This window comes from Quercus robur, chromosome 5, assembly GCF_932294415.1.
Source record: "Quercus robur chromosome 5, dhQueRobu3.1, whole genome shotgun sequence".
Lineage (NCBI taxonomy): Eukaryota > Viridiplantae > Streptophyta > Magnoliopsida > Fagales > Fagaceae > Quercus > Quercus robur.
In genome coordinates, this window is record NC_065538.1 from 15143626 (window position 1) to 15160768 (window position 17143).

A 17143-nucleotide genomic window follows, 5' to 3' on the forward strand; every position below is an offset into this window, starting at 1 on the left:
GGAAGGAGTCAATCTTCATTGGTTGATGCTACGGTCTAGTAGCGGAATCCGGGAAGCTAGAAAAGAAAAAGGTTCGGCGCAACCTCGTTGGAGCAAGAAGCTTGGAGGGCTTAGGTGCACTGGGTAGATTAGGCTTGGAGGGTCTATTGCTGTCCTTGTATCCCAACTGTATTTTCTAGTGGATTGATTACCGCTTGGAGGGCAGCGGAGAGGTTTTTCGCCGAGGACTTCGGTTTCCTCTTCGATAACACATCGCGTGTTGTCTTTGTGTTTGCATCTTCCTTCCTCTCTATCTTTGCCTTTATTTTATCTGCTGTGGTTTTATTTTGTTATGGCTTAGATAGTTGTTTAACCAATTTCATATTATAGCATGTGTTAAGTTTCCGCACACTAGTTGTTTGACATATTGCTTGAGTTGGTTAAATTGTATTTTGGGGGTCTAAACGTTCAAAGGTGTTTTCTACACGTTTTTGAACTTTCAAATATTATTACTCTACTCTTTTTTCTTTGTTTGGTTGAAGGGATGTTATTCAAAATTGAAGTCAATTATTTTTTAAAACTGCACCTAATTTAGTTAGACGGTCCATATTCCTAAATTTCAGATTTCTTTTTTTTCCTCTTTGCTTGGTTAGTGTGGAAGTTCAAGAAGGTTAAGGAATTAAGAAATGAGATCTTGCCAATTTTCTTTTGCTCAGCTATTGGGATTTGCCAAATAGAAGCTTATGTTGAATTTGGCAAAATTAATTTTATTTTGGATTAGCACAAGACACCATTATTTGATTGGAATATATTTAGACTTAAAGTAACATCTTAAACTACAAATGAAAAATGCATTCAATAGAAGAAGAAAAATAAATCAAGATGATTTTGCATATGTTATATATGTTTCACATTTATGTAAAAACTTTTCGCGCATAGCGCGGGTTAACGACTAGTTAAGTATGACATTAGAGACCGGGTAACACAAGAATTCTTTCCCCATGAAGCCCAACAGATTTTGGGAATCCCCCTATGCTCAAACCGGACCCAAGATCTTCTTATTTGGGCTGGCACAAAATCAGGGAGGTACACAACAAAGAGTGCATACAAAATGCTATCTTCCAACCAGGATTCATCCACTCCTAGCCCATCTGATTCATCGGCCAATACCAGCTGTTGGAGGAAAATTTGGACCATGAATATTCCAAACAAAATCAAGCACTTCCTATGGAGAGCTTGCCGAGAATCTCTCCCCACAAAAAAGAACTTGCTAGTCAGGAATGTCACAAGGAACGCCACCTGTGAGTGGTGCAATGAGGAAGTAGAGGACACGGTTCATGCACTATGGGGATGCCAAGTCCTCAAGGAGGTTTGGTGGGAAGAAGAAGTCCTCAGAAATCAGCTTTCAATGCGATTTGTCGACTTCAGGGATCTATGGACTGGTATAACAAATTTAGATGTAGCGAACCTGGCTGAACGGTTTGCTATGGTCACTTGGGGTATTTGGAACAAGAGGAATTCTACAAGAATGCAGGTGCCTTCCCTCCCATTTCATCAGCTGTACCGGAATATGCAAGAACGGTTGACTGAATTCCGGCTAGCACAAGAACAGCCGGTTTCAGAGCCCAGGCCCTCAGATATACCGCGTTGGTACCCACCCCAGAACTCACAGCACAAAGTAAACTATGATGGTGCTCTGTTCAAAGAAACTTGGCAGGCGGGAGTTGGCGCAGTAGTCAGAGACGTGGACGGACGAGTCTGTGGTGCTATTTCAGATAGAATAGCGCTACCAGGAACAGTAGAAGAGGTCGAGGCCATCGCATGTAGAACAGCCGTACGTTTTGCGCTTCAGCTTGGCCTAGCAGACGTGGTGTTTGAAGGGGATTCTGCAACCATCACAGCAGCGATCAATTCCAGCTCTCCGTGCTTTAGTTCATATGGTCATATCCTGGACGAAGTGAGAACAATGGCGCTGAACTTTGCTTCAGTTGCGTTTGTTCATGTGAAAAGGCAGGGGAATGGTGTAGCAGATAAGTTAGCAAAAGCGTCTAAAGCCATACAGTGCCCTCATGTTTGGACGAATGACATCCCAAGTGATGTGCAACAGCATGTAATACTTGATAGTTGTTTTGATTAATAATAGTTTCTGACTTGATTCTCAAAAAAAAAAAAGTATGACATTAAATAATATATAGTTATATACAATGACTTAACCATCGACTTCGAGGATGACAGTCTCTAAAAACAAAGTCTACAACTTTTCTTACTCCGCCGTCTATGCTTTCAAACAGCTCCTAGCATTTGTTTGGCTGTCTGTCAACACCATGGACTAGATTCTAAAAAATTTGCCTTCACTGTCAAGGACTTTTAGTTCAACTATTTTAGAGAGAATGCCAACAGATGGATTTGAAAGGAAAAAAAAAAAAATATATATATATATATATATATATATATATATATTTTAGGTTAAAGAAATGTCGGTGTGTCTTTCGACAAAGACAGAATTTGTGTCAGCGGAATATCATTCTCCGATGCAGAAGTAATGGACCTAGTTGCTCAAATACTTTAATCTCATCGATGTAAGACTTTCTCAACATAAAACTTGGAGCAAAGCACTATTTATAGGATTGAAATCTGAGAAGGCACGCCAAGGAATCTAAACTGTGTTGGAAATGGCAAAGCAATTTCTATTTGCAATAATACTTCATGGTGCTTTTACTCTCACAGTCCTTGTTCATTCCCAGGATCAATTAGGTTTGACAATCTAATTCTTTTGACCACCATTTTATATATATATATATAGAAACAAACACACACATAAGGGAGATGGAAAGCGGTTCTAACTATAAAATTAATGCTTTTCTATTTCAGGTTTCATCAACATCGACTGTGGGATACCAGAAGGTTCAAGCTATAAAGATGGAGCAACAGAAATCAATTACACATCTGATTCAACCTTCATAGACACAGGTGTAAATGGGAATATTGCACCCGAATATAGGACCAATAATATTGATCAACAGTTCTAGACCGTCCGTAGTTTTCCTCTATGAAGCATGGACGCGGCTGGGAGGGTGCCATACTAGAGTCCGATGCGGCCTGACGCGAGTTGTGGTGTCCAATGCGGCTGCCCACGCATCGGTGCCGCGTCTGAGCTTTTTTTTTTTTTTTTTTACGGATTCACTTTGACTCGGCTTGATTCGTGCCGACTCGACTTCTATTCTCGCCGAACCGGGACGATTTGGCCAGAATTAAGTCGTATTGGCCGAATCGAGTCGTATCGGCCGGCAACCGAAACGGCCGAATCAGGTCGTATCGGCCAGCAACCGAAGCAGCCGAAACAGGCTAAAATAGGCCTTGAATCATGCCGGAACAGCCGAAATCGGCTTTAAATGAGGCCCAAACATCCTAAATCTATCTTTCCTCAATTTTATTCTAAATAATTGTTGCTTCTTTTGTATTTTCTTTTTTGTTTTGTGTTTCTTGCATTCTTCTTTCTTTGTTTCGTGAATCAGGGCATAGTAATGTGTTTTTTAAGAATATTTTAATAGTAAACATATATAGAAAATATAAATATAAATATTTTTAATAATTTTTTAATCGCCGCACCTGCACCCTACTTTTTAAAAAATTGCTGAGTCCAGCACCGAATCCAGAAACGCACCCGTGCTTCATAGGTTTTTCTGAGGGGACCAAAAACTATTACACTTTAAGACCTTCTCCAGAAGAAAACAGGAACTATATGATCCGAGCGGGTTTCATGTATGGGAACTATGATGCCAAAGGCAAAATCCCAACAGTTGATTTGTATCTTGGAGTAAACAAGTGGGACACAGTGGCAGTGCCAGATACATCAAGTACATTAACAAAGGAAATTATGCTTATATCCCCATCAGAAGACATCTATATTTGTCTTGTAAACACAGGCAATGGGACACCTTTCATATCAGTGTTAGAGCTAAGACCTAGAGAATTTTGCAACCCAGGTTGCAGAATTAGAGGAACCATTTCTAGTTTTGTATAACACCGCTCTCTATTCCACTTCTAATTCCTCACCATCTTTTAAAATTTTAGAGCTCCCAATTTTGATTTAACTCGGACTATTCGTTGTATGTCATTTCAGAGATAAAATTGTTGGACATTTTTATACCTTATTATCCGTAAATCTTGTATTTCTTATTGAAAGGTTCAAGAAAAAGTGCCTTTTCAGCATGTACCTTAATAGCTGGCTGTACTAAGTCTTACCAGAAGGATGCTTATTGAAAGTGGCTTACCTGTAAGTTTTATAAGTTGTTGAACCACAATCGAACCGCTAAAGGAGATCTAGTGATCCTTGTAAGGTTGAATTTATTCAACCATCTAATTGGCTTTATTCCGTGCCAAATTTGCTTGTAATTCAGCATTTAGTAACCCTGTATTTAGGTGGGTTTGTTGTAAGGATAGTGAGTGAGATAGAGTGAAGATTGCTCAAGAGTGTGCAAGAAAACAGAGACTCGCGACTGGGACTCGCGGGTGACTCGCGGCTGCAAGCCGCCAGAAGCAGCACACGTGCCAAGCATGCTGGAAGATGAACAGTCATGCTAGCTGGAGCACTACAGGACAAAACAGGACAACTGGCCATACGGTTAACTCGCGACTGGATCTCACGACTTAGTCAAGCCGTGAGCCACCCCTGTTTTGTAAAACCTGACGTTTCACATTCCTCTCCCACTCCAGTATAAATATCCCTTTTACCCACGATTGAAAGAGAGCTTCCAGAGAGAATTTTGAGAGAGAAACCCTAAAGAAAAACAAGATTGTTTCACCCACAATCTATACCTTAGAGTCTCTTCAAATTCCTCTACTCACTTCCTCTCCATTGTCAAATCCTTGAGAGGCATTATACCAAACCTGGTTCTCACCATCATCATCACTGTGAGACAGTTGTTTGGTTTTCTGGGAAGCAGTTAGGAAGGAACCAATCTTCATTGGTTGATGCTACAGTCTAGTAGCGGAATCCGGGAAGCTAGAAAAGAAAAAAGTTCGGCGCAACCTCGTTGGAGCAAGAAGCTTGGGGGGCTTAGGTACATCGGGTAGATTAGGCTTGGAGGGTCTATTGCTGTTCATGTATCCCAACTACATTTTCTAGTGGATTATTGACCGCTTGGAGGGCGGCGGAGAGGTTTTACGCCGAGGGCTTCGGTTTCCTCTTCGATAACACATCGTGTGTTGTTCTTGTGTTTGCATCTCTCTTCCCTTTATCTTTGCCTTTTATTTTCTGCTGTGGATGTGATTTATAATTGGCTTAAATTGTTTTCCAATTCTGTTTATAGCTTATGTTAATTTTCCGCACACTAGTTGTTTGACATAAAGCTTGAATTGGTTAATTTGTAAATTGGGGGTCTAAACGTTCAAAGGTGTTTATACACGTTTTTGAACTTTCATTTGTGTAAGGTTGAATTTATTCAACCATCTAATTGGCTTTATTCCGTGCCAAATTTGCTTGTAATTCAGCATTTAGTAACCCTGTATTTAGGTGGGTTTGTTGTAAGGGTAGTGAGTGAGATAGAGTGAAGTTTGCTCAAGAGTATGCAGGAAAACAGAGACTCGCGGCTGGGACTCGTGGGTGACTCGTGGCTGCAAGCCGCCAGAAGCAGCACATGTGCCAAGCATGCTGGAAGATGAACAGTCATGCTAGCTGGAGCACTACAGGACAAAACAGGACAACTGGCCATACGGTTAACTCGCGACTGGATCTCGCGACTTAGTCAAGCCGCGAGGTCAAGCCGCGAGCCACCCCTGTTTTGTAAAACCTGACGTTTCACATTCCTCTCCCACTCCAGTATAAATACCCCTTTTACCCACGATTGAAAGAGAGCTTCCAGAGAGAATTTTGAGAGAGAAACCCTAAAGAAAAACAAGATTGTTTCACCCACAATCTATACCTTAGAGTCTCTTCAAATTCCTCTACTCTCTTCCTCTCCATTGTCAAATCCTTGAGAGGCATTATACCAAACCTGGTTCTCACCATCATCATCACTGTGAGACAGTTGTTTGGATTTCTGGGAAGCAGTTAGGAAGGAACCAATCTTCATTGGTTGATGCTACGGTCTAGTAGCGAAATCCGGGAAGCTAGAAAAGAAAAAGGTTCGGCGCAACCTCGTTGGAGCAAGAAGCTTGGAGGGCTTAGGTGCACTGGGTAGATTAGGCTTGGAGGGTCTATTGCTGTCCTTGTATCCCAACTGTATTTTCTAGTGGATTGTTTACCGCTTGGAGGGCGGCGGAGAGGTTTTTCGCCGAGGACTTCGGTTTCCTCTTCGATAACACATCGCGTGTTGTCTTTGTGTTTGCATCTTCCTTCCTCTCTATCTTTGCCTTTTTATTATCTGCTGTGGTTTTATTTTGTTATGACTTAGATAGTCTTTAACCAATTTCGTATTATAGCATGTGTTAAGTTTCCGCACACTAGTTGTTTGACATATTGCTTGTATTGGTTAAGTTGTATTTTGGGGGTCTAAACGTTCAAAGGTGTTTTGTACACGTTTTTGAACTTTCAATTGGTATCAGAGCGGGTACACTTGCTGTGGTTTAAATACCTAAGTGTGATCCTTGACCCCTTGTGTTTATTTGCCATGGATTGTGCTTTGTATGCCTCTTTGCATGATTTGGTTGGTGATGAATGTAACATGCCACGTGTTTGTGAAAATGCCTCTATGAGTGTTAATCCTCATAAGTGTGATGACATGTTATTTGAATCTATGGGTGTTGTTGACAAACTCTTGAAGAAAAATGCTAAGAAGTTTCAAAAGAATTTGAGCAAGTTATTTTGTGAAAATGATGATTTGATTGCTAAGCTCAATGAATCCAACAAATTGGTTGAGAAATATAAAAAACTTGCTGAAATTTCTCTTGAAAAGCTGAAAGAGTTTTAATGTTTGAATATAGACTTGGATGCTAAACTTGTTTTGTCTAACAAACTTGTTGATGATCTTAAATGTGAAAATGAATCTCTTAAGATGCATGCCAAGTGTTTGATTGCTGAACCTATTGTTAAAAAGGATGAAAATATTTGTTGCAATCATGTTGTGGTACCCGATTTTGTGCCTAGTGTGTGTTCTACCTTAAAGGAAAAATCGGTGTACATTCCTCCACATAAAAGAAATCAAAAGGTGGAGAGAAAGGCTATTAAGTCAAAGCCTCTGTTTAGGTCTCAACCTAAGACTTTGGATGGATCTAAGTTTGTTCCAACTTGCTACCATTGTGGTGTGATTGGTCATATAAGACCTCAATGTCATAAGTTGAAGATGGAACAAAATCATATTACTAGATCCCTTCCCAAAAGGCCTAGTGGACCTAAACACATTGTGTGTCACCATTGTGGTGCCTTTGGTTATCTAAGACCTCAATGCTCTAAGTTTCATGCTTTTAAAAGAATCAAAAGAAAAGAAAAACTTGAGCTTCTTGGAAGTTGTGCTAAAAAGGATAAACCAGATTTTAGTGATAATAGCATGTTGTTAAAGAAAGTGTTTAATGCTCTTAACTCCTTGTCTATGTGCATCTCCGGTTTTCATTCTCCCAACCCTCGTCTCACTTCTCATGAGACACTCATTCCAAACAATTGTTCTGTTTGGATGAGGAAGGGTTCCTATGGTTGAGCTTTTGTTCCTTTGGTCCTTGATCTAATTCTTTCGATCTTTGTAGGACCCTTCATGCATTAGATGCTTCATTGTCATGCATTTGTGCATCATGCATATCTTTATATGCATTGTTTTGTTTTTGTTTTGATCTTACTTTTATGTCTTTGGTTTGTGTGTGTAAAAATCCAAAACCACATAAAAAGTAGAAAATCAAAAAGTTTGATCGACGTTGTTGAGTTTTGTCTCAAAACTTGTTTTGCCTTGTACCTTTGTGCTAATGGCTTTGTGTATTTTCGAGCATTGCTTGTTTCTTTGCACTCATATCACTGTGGGAGAAATCTTGAAATATATGTGATTGTTGTAAATAGATCTTCAAACTTGTCATGAATGATTAGTGAATGGTTATATTGATCTTGAAACTTGCATAGACTTGTGTCTATATATCTTCCCACTCTTTATTTTTGTTTTTGCTAAGAAGAGCTCACCAAATGTAAATCTCCAAATGAAAAGAGATATTGAGCTGCAAAAGCCTGTCGCACATTCTAGTATTCGACTAGGAAAAAGGGTAAGCGACCTTATATTAAAGAGAATGTTTATTCAAAAAGCCAAAGGCTTGTTCATTAAAGTGAAATATCAAATATCACTCTCACAATGAGAGGTGATTGTCTCAAGAGATCAAAATGATCAAATGTTATGGAGTCAAATGTAAAGCTCCAAGATATGTTATCAAATTTTGTGGGAGGTCATATATACATATTTCTATAATTGAGATGGATCACTTGATCTAGTGCTAATTGTGTATGTCTTAGTTGAATTGATCATTGAAACTTCACATTAGACTAAGGACTATCTCATTGTTGATATCCACACACAACATACAAGTTTATGTTCAATAAATGCCATATTCATTTGTGTGATTGTATTTGATGAAATGTGTTTTCACATGCTCAATCTTTGTTAATTCAAGCGCAAAAAGATTTTTGAGTGTTTTAGGTGTTTTTAGAAAGTATTTTGTTAAAAAATTTGAAATTTTTCAAGAAACCCATTTTTGCCCTGTTTTGGCGATTCAGTCGCGGGTAAGTCAAGTCGCGAGACTCAGTCGCGGGTAAGTCAAGTCGCGAGACTCAGTCGCGTCTTCGCGGGTCATTTTTGGCAACTTGTTCGCGAGTGGAAGGTCCAGTCACGAGGGTTACTCAGAGATTTTGGCGTCTCAGCTCGCGACTCTCTCGCGGGTAGACCTTCCAGTCGCGAAAAACACTTAGAAAAATTTTCAATCTTTTGTCTTTGAGTGTTTTGGCGGCTTGAACTGGCGACTTTGTGGCGACTCACTTAGTTGCGAAAATCGCGTGTTTTGCATATTGAGGGTTATTTTCAAAGTTGTTTTCAAAAAATTTTCATTTTTCCCTCCTGCATCATTCTCTTTGTTCTTACCTTCATCTCTTACCCTCGTTTCTCCTTGACCCTTTGTCTATTCCTGACAAAAAGGGGGAGAGTATACTCTAAAGAGTATGTCGGAGTGTTGTGTCATTTCTATATGACTCTTGTGCACATCCTTAGGGGGAGAAATTCTATTTCTCATGCACATTTGTAGGGGGAGAGATATTCCATAGGGGAGATGCATATACCAAGGGGGAGAAGACATTCTCTTTATGTTTGTTTTCTTGTATTGCATCATGTTTGTGTTTTGGACATGCATATATCCCTATGCTATTGTGCTTCATTAAATGCTTGTTCGGATGATCTTTTGCTTTGCTATGTGATCATTGTAGTCATTTTTATGACTGTTTTGGTGTATGATCAAGTTGCTCACATGTTTCACATCATGTTTACTTGATCGCAATTTACTTGTTATATTATACTTGTCCTTCTATTACTTGCTTTACCTTGAGGGTCTAATGTGTTTTGTGCAAGTGTTTCAGGTTACAAGTATATATGTTCCAAGTGCATCACAGCTTATCATCATTTTGAACGGGAGAAACTTTATACACTTTTAGTTTATATTGTTTAAGTTTATATTCAGTTATATTGTAGTTTGTACCCATGTGCTTTTGTAAGCTTTTAGGGTTAATGTTTTATGCACAGTTTGTAGGCTTTATGGTATGTACCTTGCTTAATGCAGCCTTTATGCTATGTTGAAATCAGTACTTTAATCTAAATGTTTTGCATTTTGGTTTATGTACTGTCACTCTTGTGCCCTTGTAGGATTGTTCCTAGATGCATATACCTTGTGTGTTATGCATTGGTTGAGTGTTGAGCATACAAGTGTCTTGCCTTGTGCTTGTTAACTTGTATGTCCTTGTGTTCATTCCAAGTGTGAATGAGCACTGTGATCACTACCTTGTGGTGTTCACTTGGTTGATCAAGCCATGGTTTGTTTCTTAACTCCATCTTTGCTTGATCACATATTGCCTGTTTCATATGCATTTATAATTTTCTGCTTACAATGATCATGGTGTATTGTTGTATTTCAGGAGTATTATGTTCATATGATTCAAGTGCTTCACAGCTTCTAGAGTTAGGTGTGAGTGAGTTTTGTTCAACTGTTCCCAACTCACATGTTAAGTCTAGAGTCTGTTTTAGGGTTTTGTCACAGAATAGCCAAAGGGGGAGATTGTAAGGTTGAATTTATTCAACCATCTAATTGGCTTTATTCCGTGCCAAATTTGCTTGTAATTCAACATTTAGTAACCCTGTATTTAGGTGGGTTTGTTGTAAGGGTAGTGAGTGAGATAGAGTGAAGATTGCTCAAGAGTGTGCAAGAAAACAGAGACTCGCGGCTGGGACTCACGGGTGACGGGCGGCTGCAAGCCGCCAGAAGCAACACACGTGCCAAGCATGCTGGAAGATGAACAGTCATGCTAGCTGGAGCACTACAGGACAAAACAGGACAACTGGCCATACGGTTAACTCGCGACTGGATCTCGCGACTTAGTCAAGCCGCGAGGTCAAGCCGCGAGCCACCCCTGTTTTGTAAAACCTGACGTTTCACATTCCTCTCCCACTCCAGTATAAATACCCCTTTTACCCACGATTGAAAGAGAGCTTCCAGAGAGAATTTTGAGAGAGAAACCCTAAAGAAAAACAAGATTGTTTCACCCACAATCTATACCTTAGAGTCTCTTCAAATTCCTCTACTCTCTTCCTCTCCATTGTCAAATCCTTGAGATGCATTATACCAAACCTGATTCTCACCATCATCATCACTGTGAGACAGTTGTTTGGTTTTCTAGGAAGTAGTTAGGAAGGAACCAATCTTCATTGGTTGATGCTACGGTCTAGTAGCGGAATCCGGGAAGCTAGAAAAGAAAAAGGTTCGGCGCAACCTCGTTGGAGCAAGAAGCTTGGAGGGCTTAGGTACATCGGGTAGATTAGGCTTGGAGGGTCTATTGCTGTTCATGTATCCCAATTACATTTTCTAGTGGATTATTGACCGCTTGGAGGGCGGCGGAGAGGTTTTACGCCGAGGGCTTCGGTTTCCTCTTCGATAACACATCGTGTGTTGTTCTTGTGTTTGCATCTCTCTTCCCTTTATCTTTGCCTTTTATTTTCTGCTGTGGATGTGATTTATAATTGGCTTAGATTGTTTTCCAATTCTGTTTATAGCTTATGTTAATTTTCCGCACACTAGTTGTTTGACATAAAGCTTGAATTGGTTAATTTGTAAATTGGGGGTCTAAACGTTCAAGGGTGTTTATACACGTTTTTGAACTTTCAATCCTGATTTAGGTATGTAAGTATTGTTGTTCAAAGGTCTTACCTCTAACACTGATATGAAAGGTGTCCCACTGCCCGTGTTTATAATGAAAAAACCTAGATGTCTTCTGATATGGATAGATGCATAATTTCCTTTGTTAATGTACTTGATGCATCTGCCACTGCCAGTGTCCCACTTGTTTACTCCAAGATACAAATCAAATGTTGGGGTTTTGCCTTTGCCATCATAGTTCCCATACACGAAACTCACTCAGATCAAATAGTTATTGTCTATATATGCCTGGTGAAGGTCTTAAAGTGTAACAGTTTTTGGTTGCTTCAGGAAAGCTGCGGATAGTCCAAAACTGTTGTTCAAGAGAATTGGTCCTGTATTCGGTTGAAATATTCCCATTTACACCAGTATCCGTGAAGGTTGAGTCTGAAGTGTAATTGATACCTGTTATTCCATCTTTATAGCTTGAGCCATCTGGTATCAGTCTATGCCAATGAAGCCTGAAATAGAAAAGGATTAGTTCTTTGGTTAGAGTGCTACAATTGAAATATAGCGGTGCTCAAAAGATTTAGATTGTCAAACCTAATTGATCCTGGGAATGAACAAGGACTGTGAGAGCAAAAACAGCATGAAGTATGGTAATGAGAAGGGCTTTTGGTCATGTAATTGTGATCACTTAGGGTTATGGGTGGCTAGGATTGGTTTGTTGGTAATGAGAAGGGTTTTCAATAATTAGAAATCTCTACAACTTCTTACTTCATATTCATGTTGTACAATTTTTATTTTATATTTTTGATTTAACTGTTCAATTTGTTTATCTTTGACACTTTAGTTTTCTTATATTTGACATTTGTTTAACTCTATGTTAAAAAAAAAAAAAAAAAAAAAAAAAAAAAAAAAAAAAAAAAAAAACCAAAGCTTAATGTATTTACCTCTGATAGTTTTGAAACAATAATAGAGTACATTGTAATTATACTCCAATTATTGCTTTCATATTTTTTGACTCAATGGTTCTTTTTTGTTGTGGGACCTTTCTCAATTTCTGTTTGGCTTCGACAAATATTATATTTAGCACACTTTTTCTTATTATGTGCAGTACATAATAATTTGATCTTGTAATCCAATAGATAATAAAAAATCTACCTCAAAAGTTTGGTCATGAGAAAATAGAAAATCTCAAAACATGATTAGGGGTTTAATTTTTATCTAATTTTGATAAAAGCTAAATGTCAAATTTGGTTCTTGCAAGGTTTAGGATCATTAACCTAAATACATGAGAGTTTGATAATGAAGGTTTCTTAAGTGGCCAGAGACATTTCTAAGGAACTTTAAGAGAAGAAAGAAATTTTTTTTTAAAAAAAAACTTCCATTATTATATATAGTATAGATATGTATAGACATTGTTTTTGGTTTTTGATTCTTCATTGATTTCATGATTTAGTTATTAAAAAAAAAACCCAAAATAATAAAACCGAAATGAATAATACTTTTAAAAATAGTTCAATTTTTAAGAAAAACAAATTACTTTCAATAATTTTTAGAGAATAAATTATACATTATACTATATTGGTTTGTGACTAGTTCTCATAATACTCATGCTTCACCAAAGCAACAAATAAAACAAGATTATATCTCAACAATAGCCTCTTTTATTATTCTCTCTCTCTCTCTCTCTCTCTCTCTCTCTCTCTCTCTCTCTCTCTCTCTCTCTCTCTCTCTCTCTCTCTCTCTCTCTCTCTCTCTCTCTCTCTCTCTCTCTCTCTCTCTCACATATTTTTTGAGACATTACACAGTGGACTTGATATCATTGGCTATATTTTGGGCATCAGTGCTAGCTCCATAGAACCCTCTTCTCGATAGTCCAACACAGTATAAGCAATTCTTTCCCTTCCAATGGTTAGGATAAGTAGGTTTTGGAAGTCCATCCCCGTTCAAAAGATACTCATCCCCCTACTCATAACAATAAAATAGTTAATTGAGAACTATTTTTTAAAAAGAATAGTTCTAGTATGGTAGCTATTTGGTACAACTTAAATTTTTTTAGTGTAATTTTTAAAAGTGGAATTCTTGTGAGGTTCATGTTAATAAGTGAAATTGAATAAGATATTAGATATAGCTGGAGGGGAGGGGAGGGGGGGGGGGGGGGGAAGAAACTCTAAAAGTTGTACCTAACAAGAAAAATAAACTAATAAACCAAATCAAACCACATTTTACACCCTGCCAAATGAGAAATTATTCACTCCTCCAGAAGGACCATGTCACACTTGCCTAATGGTCCTCCTTACCGGTAAAATAGATCCACCAAATCTTAAATAATTGTGTTAGCTCCTAATTTCCCAAACCATTTAAACCCCAATTTATGTTTATGTTTACATTTGCATTAGAGTTAAAAACTTTTGATTGATGATTCTCCTAAGTCCTTAGTAGTCAAACCTCCTACCAAAAGCACAATAAAGAGTATAGATCAAAGTATACTTTTGACTTTTAAAGTTTGGAGTTATTTTTATTTTGACTATTTATGTTTCAAAATTTTCATTTTAACTCTTCATGTTTGATTTTCTTTTCATATCTATTTATATTTCAAAATTTTCATTTTAACCATTCATGTTTAATTCAATTTTTAGTTTAGTCCTTCATGTTTGATTCAATTTTCTATTTGACTCTTCATAGAAATGAAAATTTTGAAAGGTAAAGAGCCAAACAAAAAAATTAATCAAACATGAATGGCCAAAATTAAAATTTTGAAATCTTTAGAGGCCAAAAGTGTAATTCAAGTCTATACTTTAAAAAGATTGGAGAATTTATTTCCTTCACTAAAATATTTTTAATTATTTCTTTTTCCTAGACAAAATTGGACCACTTCATCACCTACTATTACGGTAGGATATTTTCTAGTTCCATGTTATTGTTGATGTTTAGAAAATTCAAATTTTAAGACATATCATTTATGTAATTTCTATCAAATATATAGGTGTAAGCTTTCAAAACTACACTTTAATTTAAACGGAATTAAAACAAGTAAAAATTAGGATATTGCCTTGCAAATAAAAGTAGATGATAAATTAGAAAAAATATTATATTTAAAAAAATCTCAAAATAAAATAAAGGGCAAACACTAAGACTACTCTATCAAATACCTTAAGCCACAAGTTTGTCGACCTCTTAAATCCAGTACAAAAAATATTGGTGTCAAAAGGATGTAACTTATCATTCTTGAATAGTATGTCGTTGCCTTGAACTTTAATTATTTCTGCTGGCAAAACCTGCATAAGTAAATCAATCAAATAAACAAGCATGTTTTTCTCATCACCCAAAAAAGATAATAATAATAATAAAGGTATATGAAAAAGGACAAACAGGAGCTTACAAGATAGAGTAAAGTGTATTGTATAAGATTTCCATTGGTCTTCTAAACTTTACCATTTCAAAAAAGAGAAGGTCCATACTCTATTGACACAAAAAATTTGACACCTACTAATATGATAGATTGTTAGTAGTAGATAAAAAAAAGTGATGTCACTATTAGATCACTATAAACTTCCTAACTCAATTATTGAAAAAAATATTATCATATTTTTTTTTTTTGTATATAGTATTGCTCTTAAGAAAATCATTGTAATCAATTATTTGCTGCCATGAACAAGTTAGAAAAGTAATTGTGGAATGGTATCCATTAGACTAGAACACAATTGGCCCCAAAACAAGTTAGAAAAGTAATTGGCCCCAAAAAAAATTGTAGTATCCTTTTCATTCAACCACCTAACATATAAATTTATTATTTCTCTTCTTACAATGAGAGTTTTGAGGAATTGACCTAAGATTTAATTTCACAGACAATGACAAGATACCATTAGATTGGATCTACTGAAAATCCTCTAACTTGAACTCATTGCATATCCGTGTACTTACAGAACAAGTAAAAACTAATCCAACTTATAGTTTTAATTAGCGTAGATCAAATTTAGCTCTAATACCACAAACAATTCTAAAGAATTAATTTTACTTTTTTAAGTACATGAACTATTCCCTCACTCAAAATTCTTACCTGAATTTCTCCTGACTTGATCTTTTTATATGTACCAACATCAAAAAGTGGATACTTGCCGTACTTAAGCTTCATAGAAATTGGACCCTCTGTAGGCCTTCCAATCCCATACTTGGTCAGGTCCCCATAAACCAGTTTGCTAAGCATGACCATCAAGAAATCCACCAAACTAACGGGAAAATACTTCAACATGGTCAAGCCCAAGTACACCATCTCCCTTGTGAGAAAATGAGCCTGTATATATAATCCAATAACTTGTAATTGTAACCATGATGCATAGATATATTAAATTTTGTACTAATAACAATGACCAATGTAAGAAAAATTAAATCTAAGTTAGATGTGGTTAATTTCATACCGGGCTTCGAAAAATAATGGAAGTTTTGGCACCATGATTTGCAAGGTCTAGAGCAATTTCCACTCCAGAATTCCCAGACCCAACAACCAAAACGTTCTTGTTTTTGAACTCCTTCCCTGACTTATACTGAGTAGAATGAAGAACCTCACCAGGGAAAGTGTTTAACCCTTCAACCTCTGGGGTATAAGGGTTGGTTGTTTCCCCAGTGGCCACCACTAAAAACTTTGCACTATATTTCTCAACCTCACCTGAACTTGCATTCCTAGCCTTAACAATCCATCTCTTGGAAACTTCATTGTACTCAGCAGACTCCACGGTTCTTTGGAACATAGGACTAATGTTGAAATGGGAGACATAGTCATCTAAGTACTGTATAAACATCTTTCTGGGCAAAAAGGTGGGATAAGAGGCAGGGAATGACATGTGAGGGAGTTCACAAAATTGCTTTGCAAGGTGGAGGTGAAGACGATCATAGGAATATTTCTTCCATATAGAAGCAATACAGTCTTCTCTCTCAAGAATTATGTATGGGATTGATTGCTGGCTTAGGCAAGCAGCTGTGGCAAGCCCAGAGGGGCCTGATCCAACTATTATTGCTACTTGTTCCTGCATATTTGTTTTTGAGTCACTGTTTGCTTAGGTTGCTGTATGTTCTTATTACAAAGAAGGAAGTAAAGAGAGCTAAGCAAAGGCTTACATAATATATGGAACGGGGTTGCCTTTATATATCCACACATATGGTTTTGGTGAATTTCATTTCATTGGTTAAAAATAACATACCCTGACTAAGTTTACCCAATTTATTAAATATAACTTCTTTTTTTTCTTTTTTTTTTTAAATCTATGATATTCTTTTTATATGAATCTAGAGATGGTCATGACCCGGGTTTGGGTCAGGACAACCGTACCTGGTAACTATCCGAACTTCTTGTCCGTGGATACTCATACAAAGATTTTACAAAGCTAATATATAAGTAAATAACCATCATTCATTCTATAAAAAAAAAAAAATAATAAATAAATAAATAAATCCAAGCCCCCTGCATGTTTGCACTTGCACACAGAAGAGAGGGATGGGTAAAGATATATTTTTTAAAGTTAGATTCCCCTTGAGCTTTGCCATTGATGCTAGATGATTAATAAATTTGCAGAAGATGGAGACAGATGTAAAAATGTAGAAGAAAACGAAGGCTGCTGATGTAGTGGGGTAGGTAGTTAATATATTATGTTTATATTGGTTTATTAATAAATTATTAAGGTGGTGGGAGTGCCACGTTTTAATTTTCTTCTGATGCTGCCACTTTTTTTTTTTAATGGATCAGATTTGGGTAACACCCAAACCCGACCCAAACATTTGGGTTTTCATCTAAACTCAATCTAATTTTGTTTTGCCCATAATTGGTTAGATAATACTCAGAAAATTTTTGGGTCAGGTCCGG

General features: G+C 37.1%; 3 protein-coding genes across 4 annotated transcripts in view; 1 reads left to right on the forward strand and 2 right to left on the reverse strand.

The window, feature by feature from the left end:
- Window positions 1-11543, reverse strand: part of LOC126725244 (probable LRR receptor-like serine/threonine-protein kinase At1g05700) — a 61274-nt gene extending 49731 nt beyond the window's left edge. The window contains exon 1 of the mRNA XM_050429814.1: window positions 11486-11543. The gene's annotated coding sequence lies outside the window, so the exon portion shown is untranslated. The remainder of the gene's footprint in view (window positions 1-11485) is intronic.
- Window positions 2629-3147, forward strand: LOC126725249 (putative leucine-rich repeat receptor-like protein kinase At2g19210). Its single transcript, XM_050429822.1, has 2 exons — window positions 2629-2733; window positions 2851-3147. The coding sequence occupies exons 1-2, from the start codon at window positions 2652-2654 to the stop codon at window positions 3006-3008; spliced, it is 240 nt and encodes a 79-aa protein (XP_050285779.1). The 5' UTR covers window positions 2629-2651; the 3' UTR covers window positions 3009-3147.
- LOC126725247 (probable indole-3-pyruvate monooxygenase YUCCA10) lies at window positions 11532-16469 on the reverse strand. Of its 2 annotated transcripts, none has more exons than XM_050429819.1 (4): window positions 15705-16469; window positions 15347-15580; window positions 14439-14564; window positions 11532-11801 (listed from the first exon to the last, which is right to left on the reverse strand). In XM_050429819.1, exons 1-4 carry the CDS (start codon window positions 16314-16316, stop codon window positions 11787-11789), a joined length of 987 nt encoding a protein of 328 aa, XP_050285776.1. In that variant the 5' UTR covers window positions 16317-16469; the 3' UTR covers window positions 11532-11786. The 2 variants fall into 2 exon arrangements, with proteins under 2 accessions (XP_050285776.1, XP_050285775.1); XM_050429818.1 differs by lacking the exon at window positions 11532-11801 and adding an exon at window positions 13008-13251.
- Window positions 16470-17143: the final 674 nt, after the last annotated feature.

Bases quoted from the DNA above. Each gene is read 5' to 3' on its own strand.
- LOC126725247 (XM_050429818.1), bottom strand. From the start codon at position 16,316: ATGCAGGAACAAGTAGCAATAATAGTTGGATCAGGCCCCTCTGGGCTT. The intron at 15,581-15,704 runs GTATGAAATTAA...TTATATATACAG, and splicing joins CCATTATTTTTCGAAGCCCG to GCTCATTTTCTCACAAGGGA. The intron at 14,565-15,346 runs GTAAGAATTTTG...TTACTTATGCAG, and splicing joins TCAAGTCAGGAGAAATTCAG to GTTTTGCCAGCAGAAATAAT.
- LOC126725249 (XM_050429822.1), top strand. From the start codon at position 2,652: ATGGCAAAGCAATTTCTATTTGCAATAATACTTCATGGTGCTTTTACT. The intron at 2,734-2,850 runs GTTTGACAATCT...TTTCTATTTCAG, and splicing joins TCATTCCCAGGATCAATTAG to GTTTCATCAACATCGACTGT.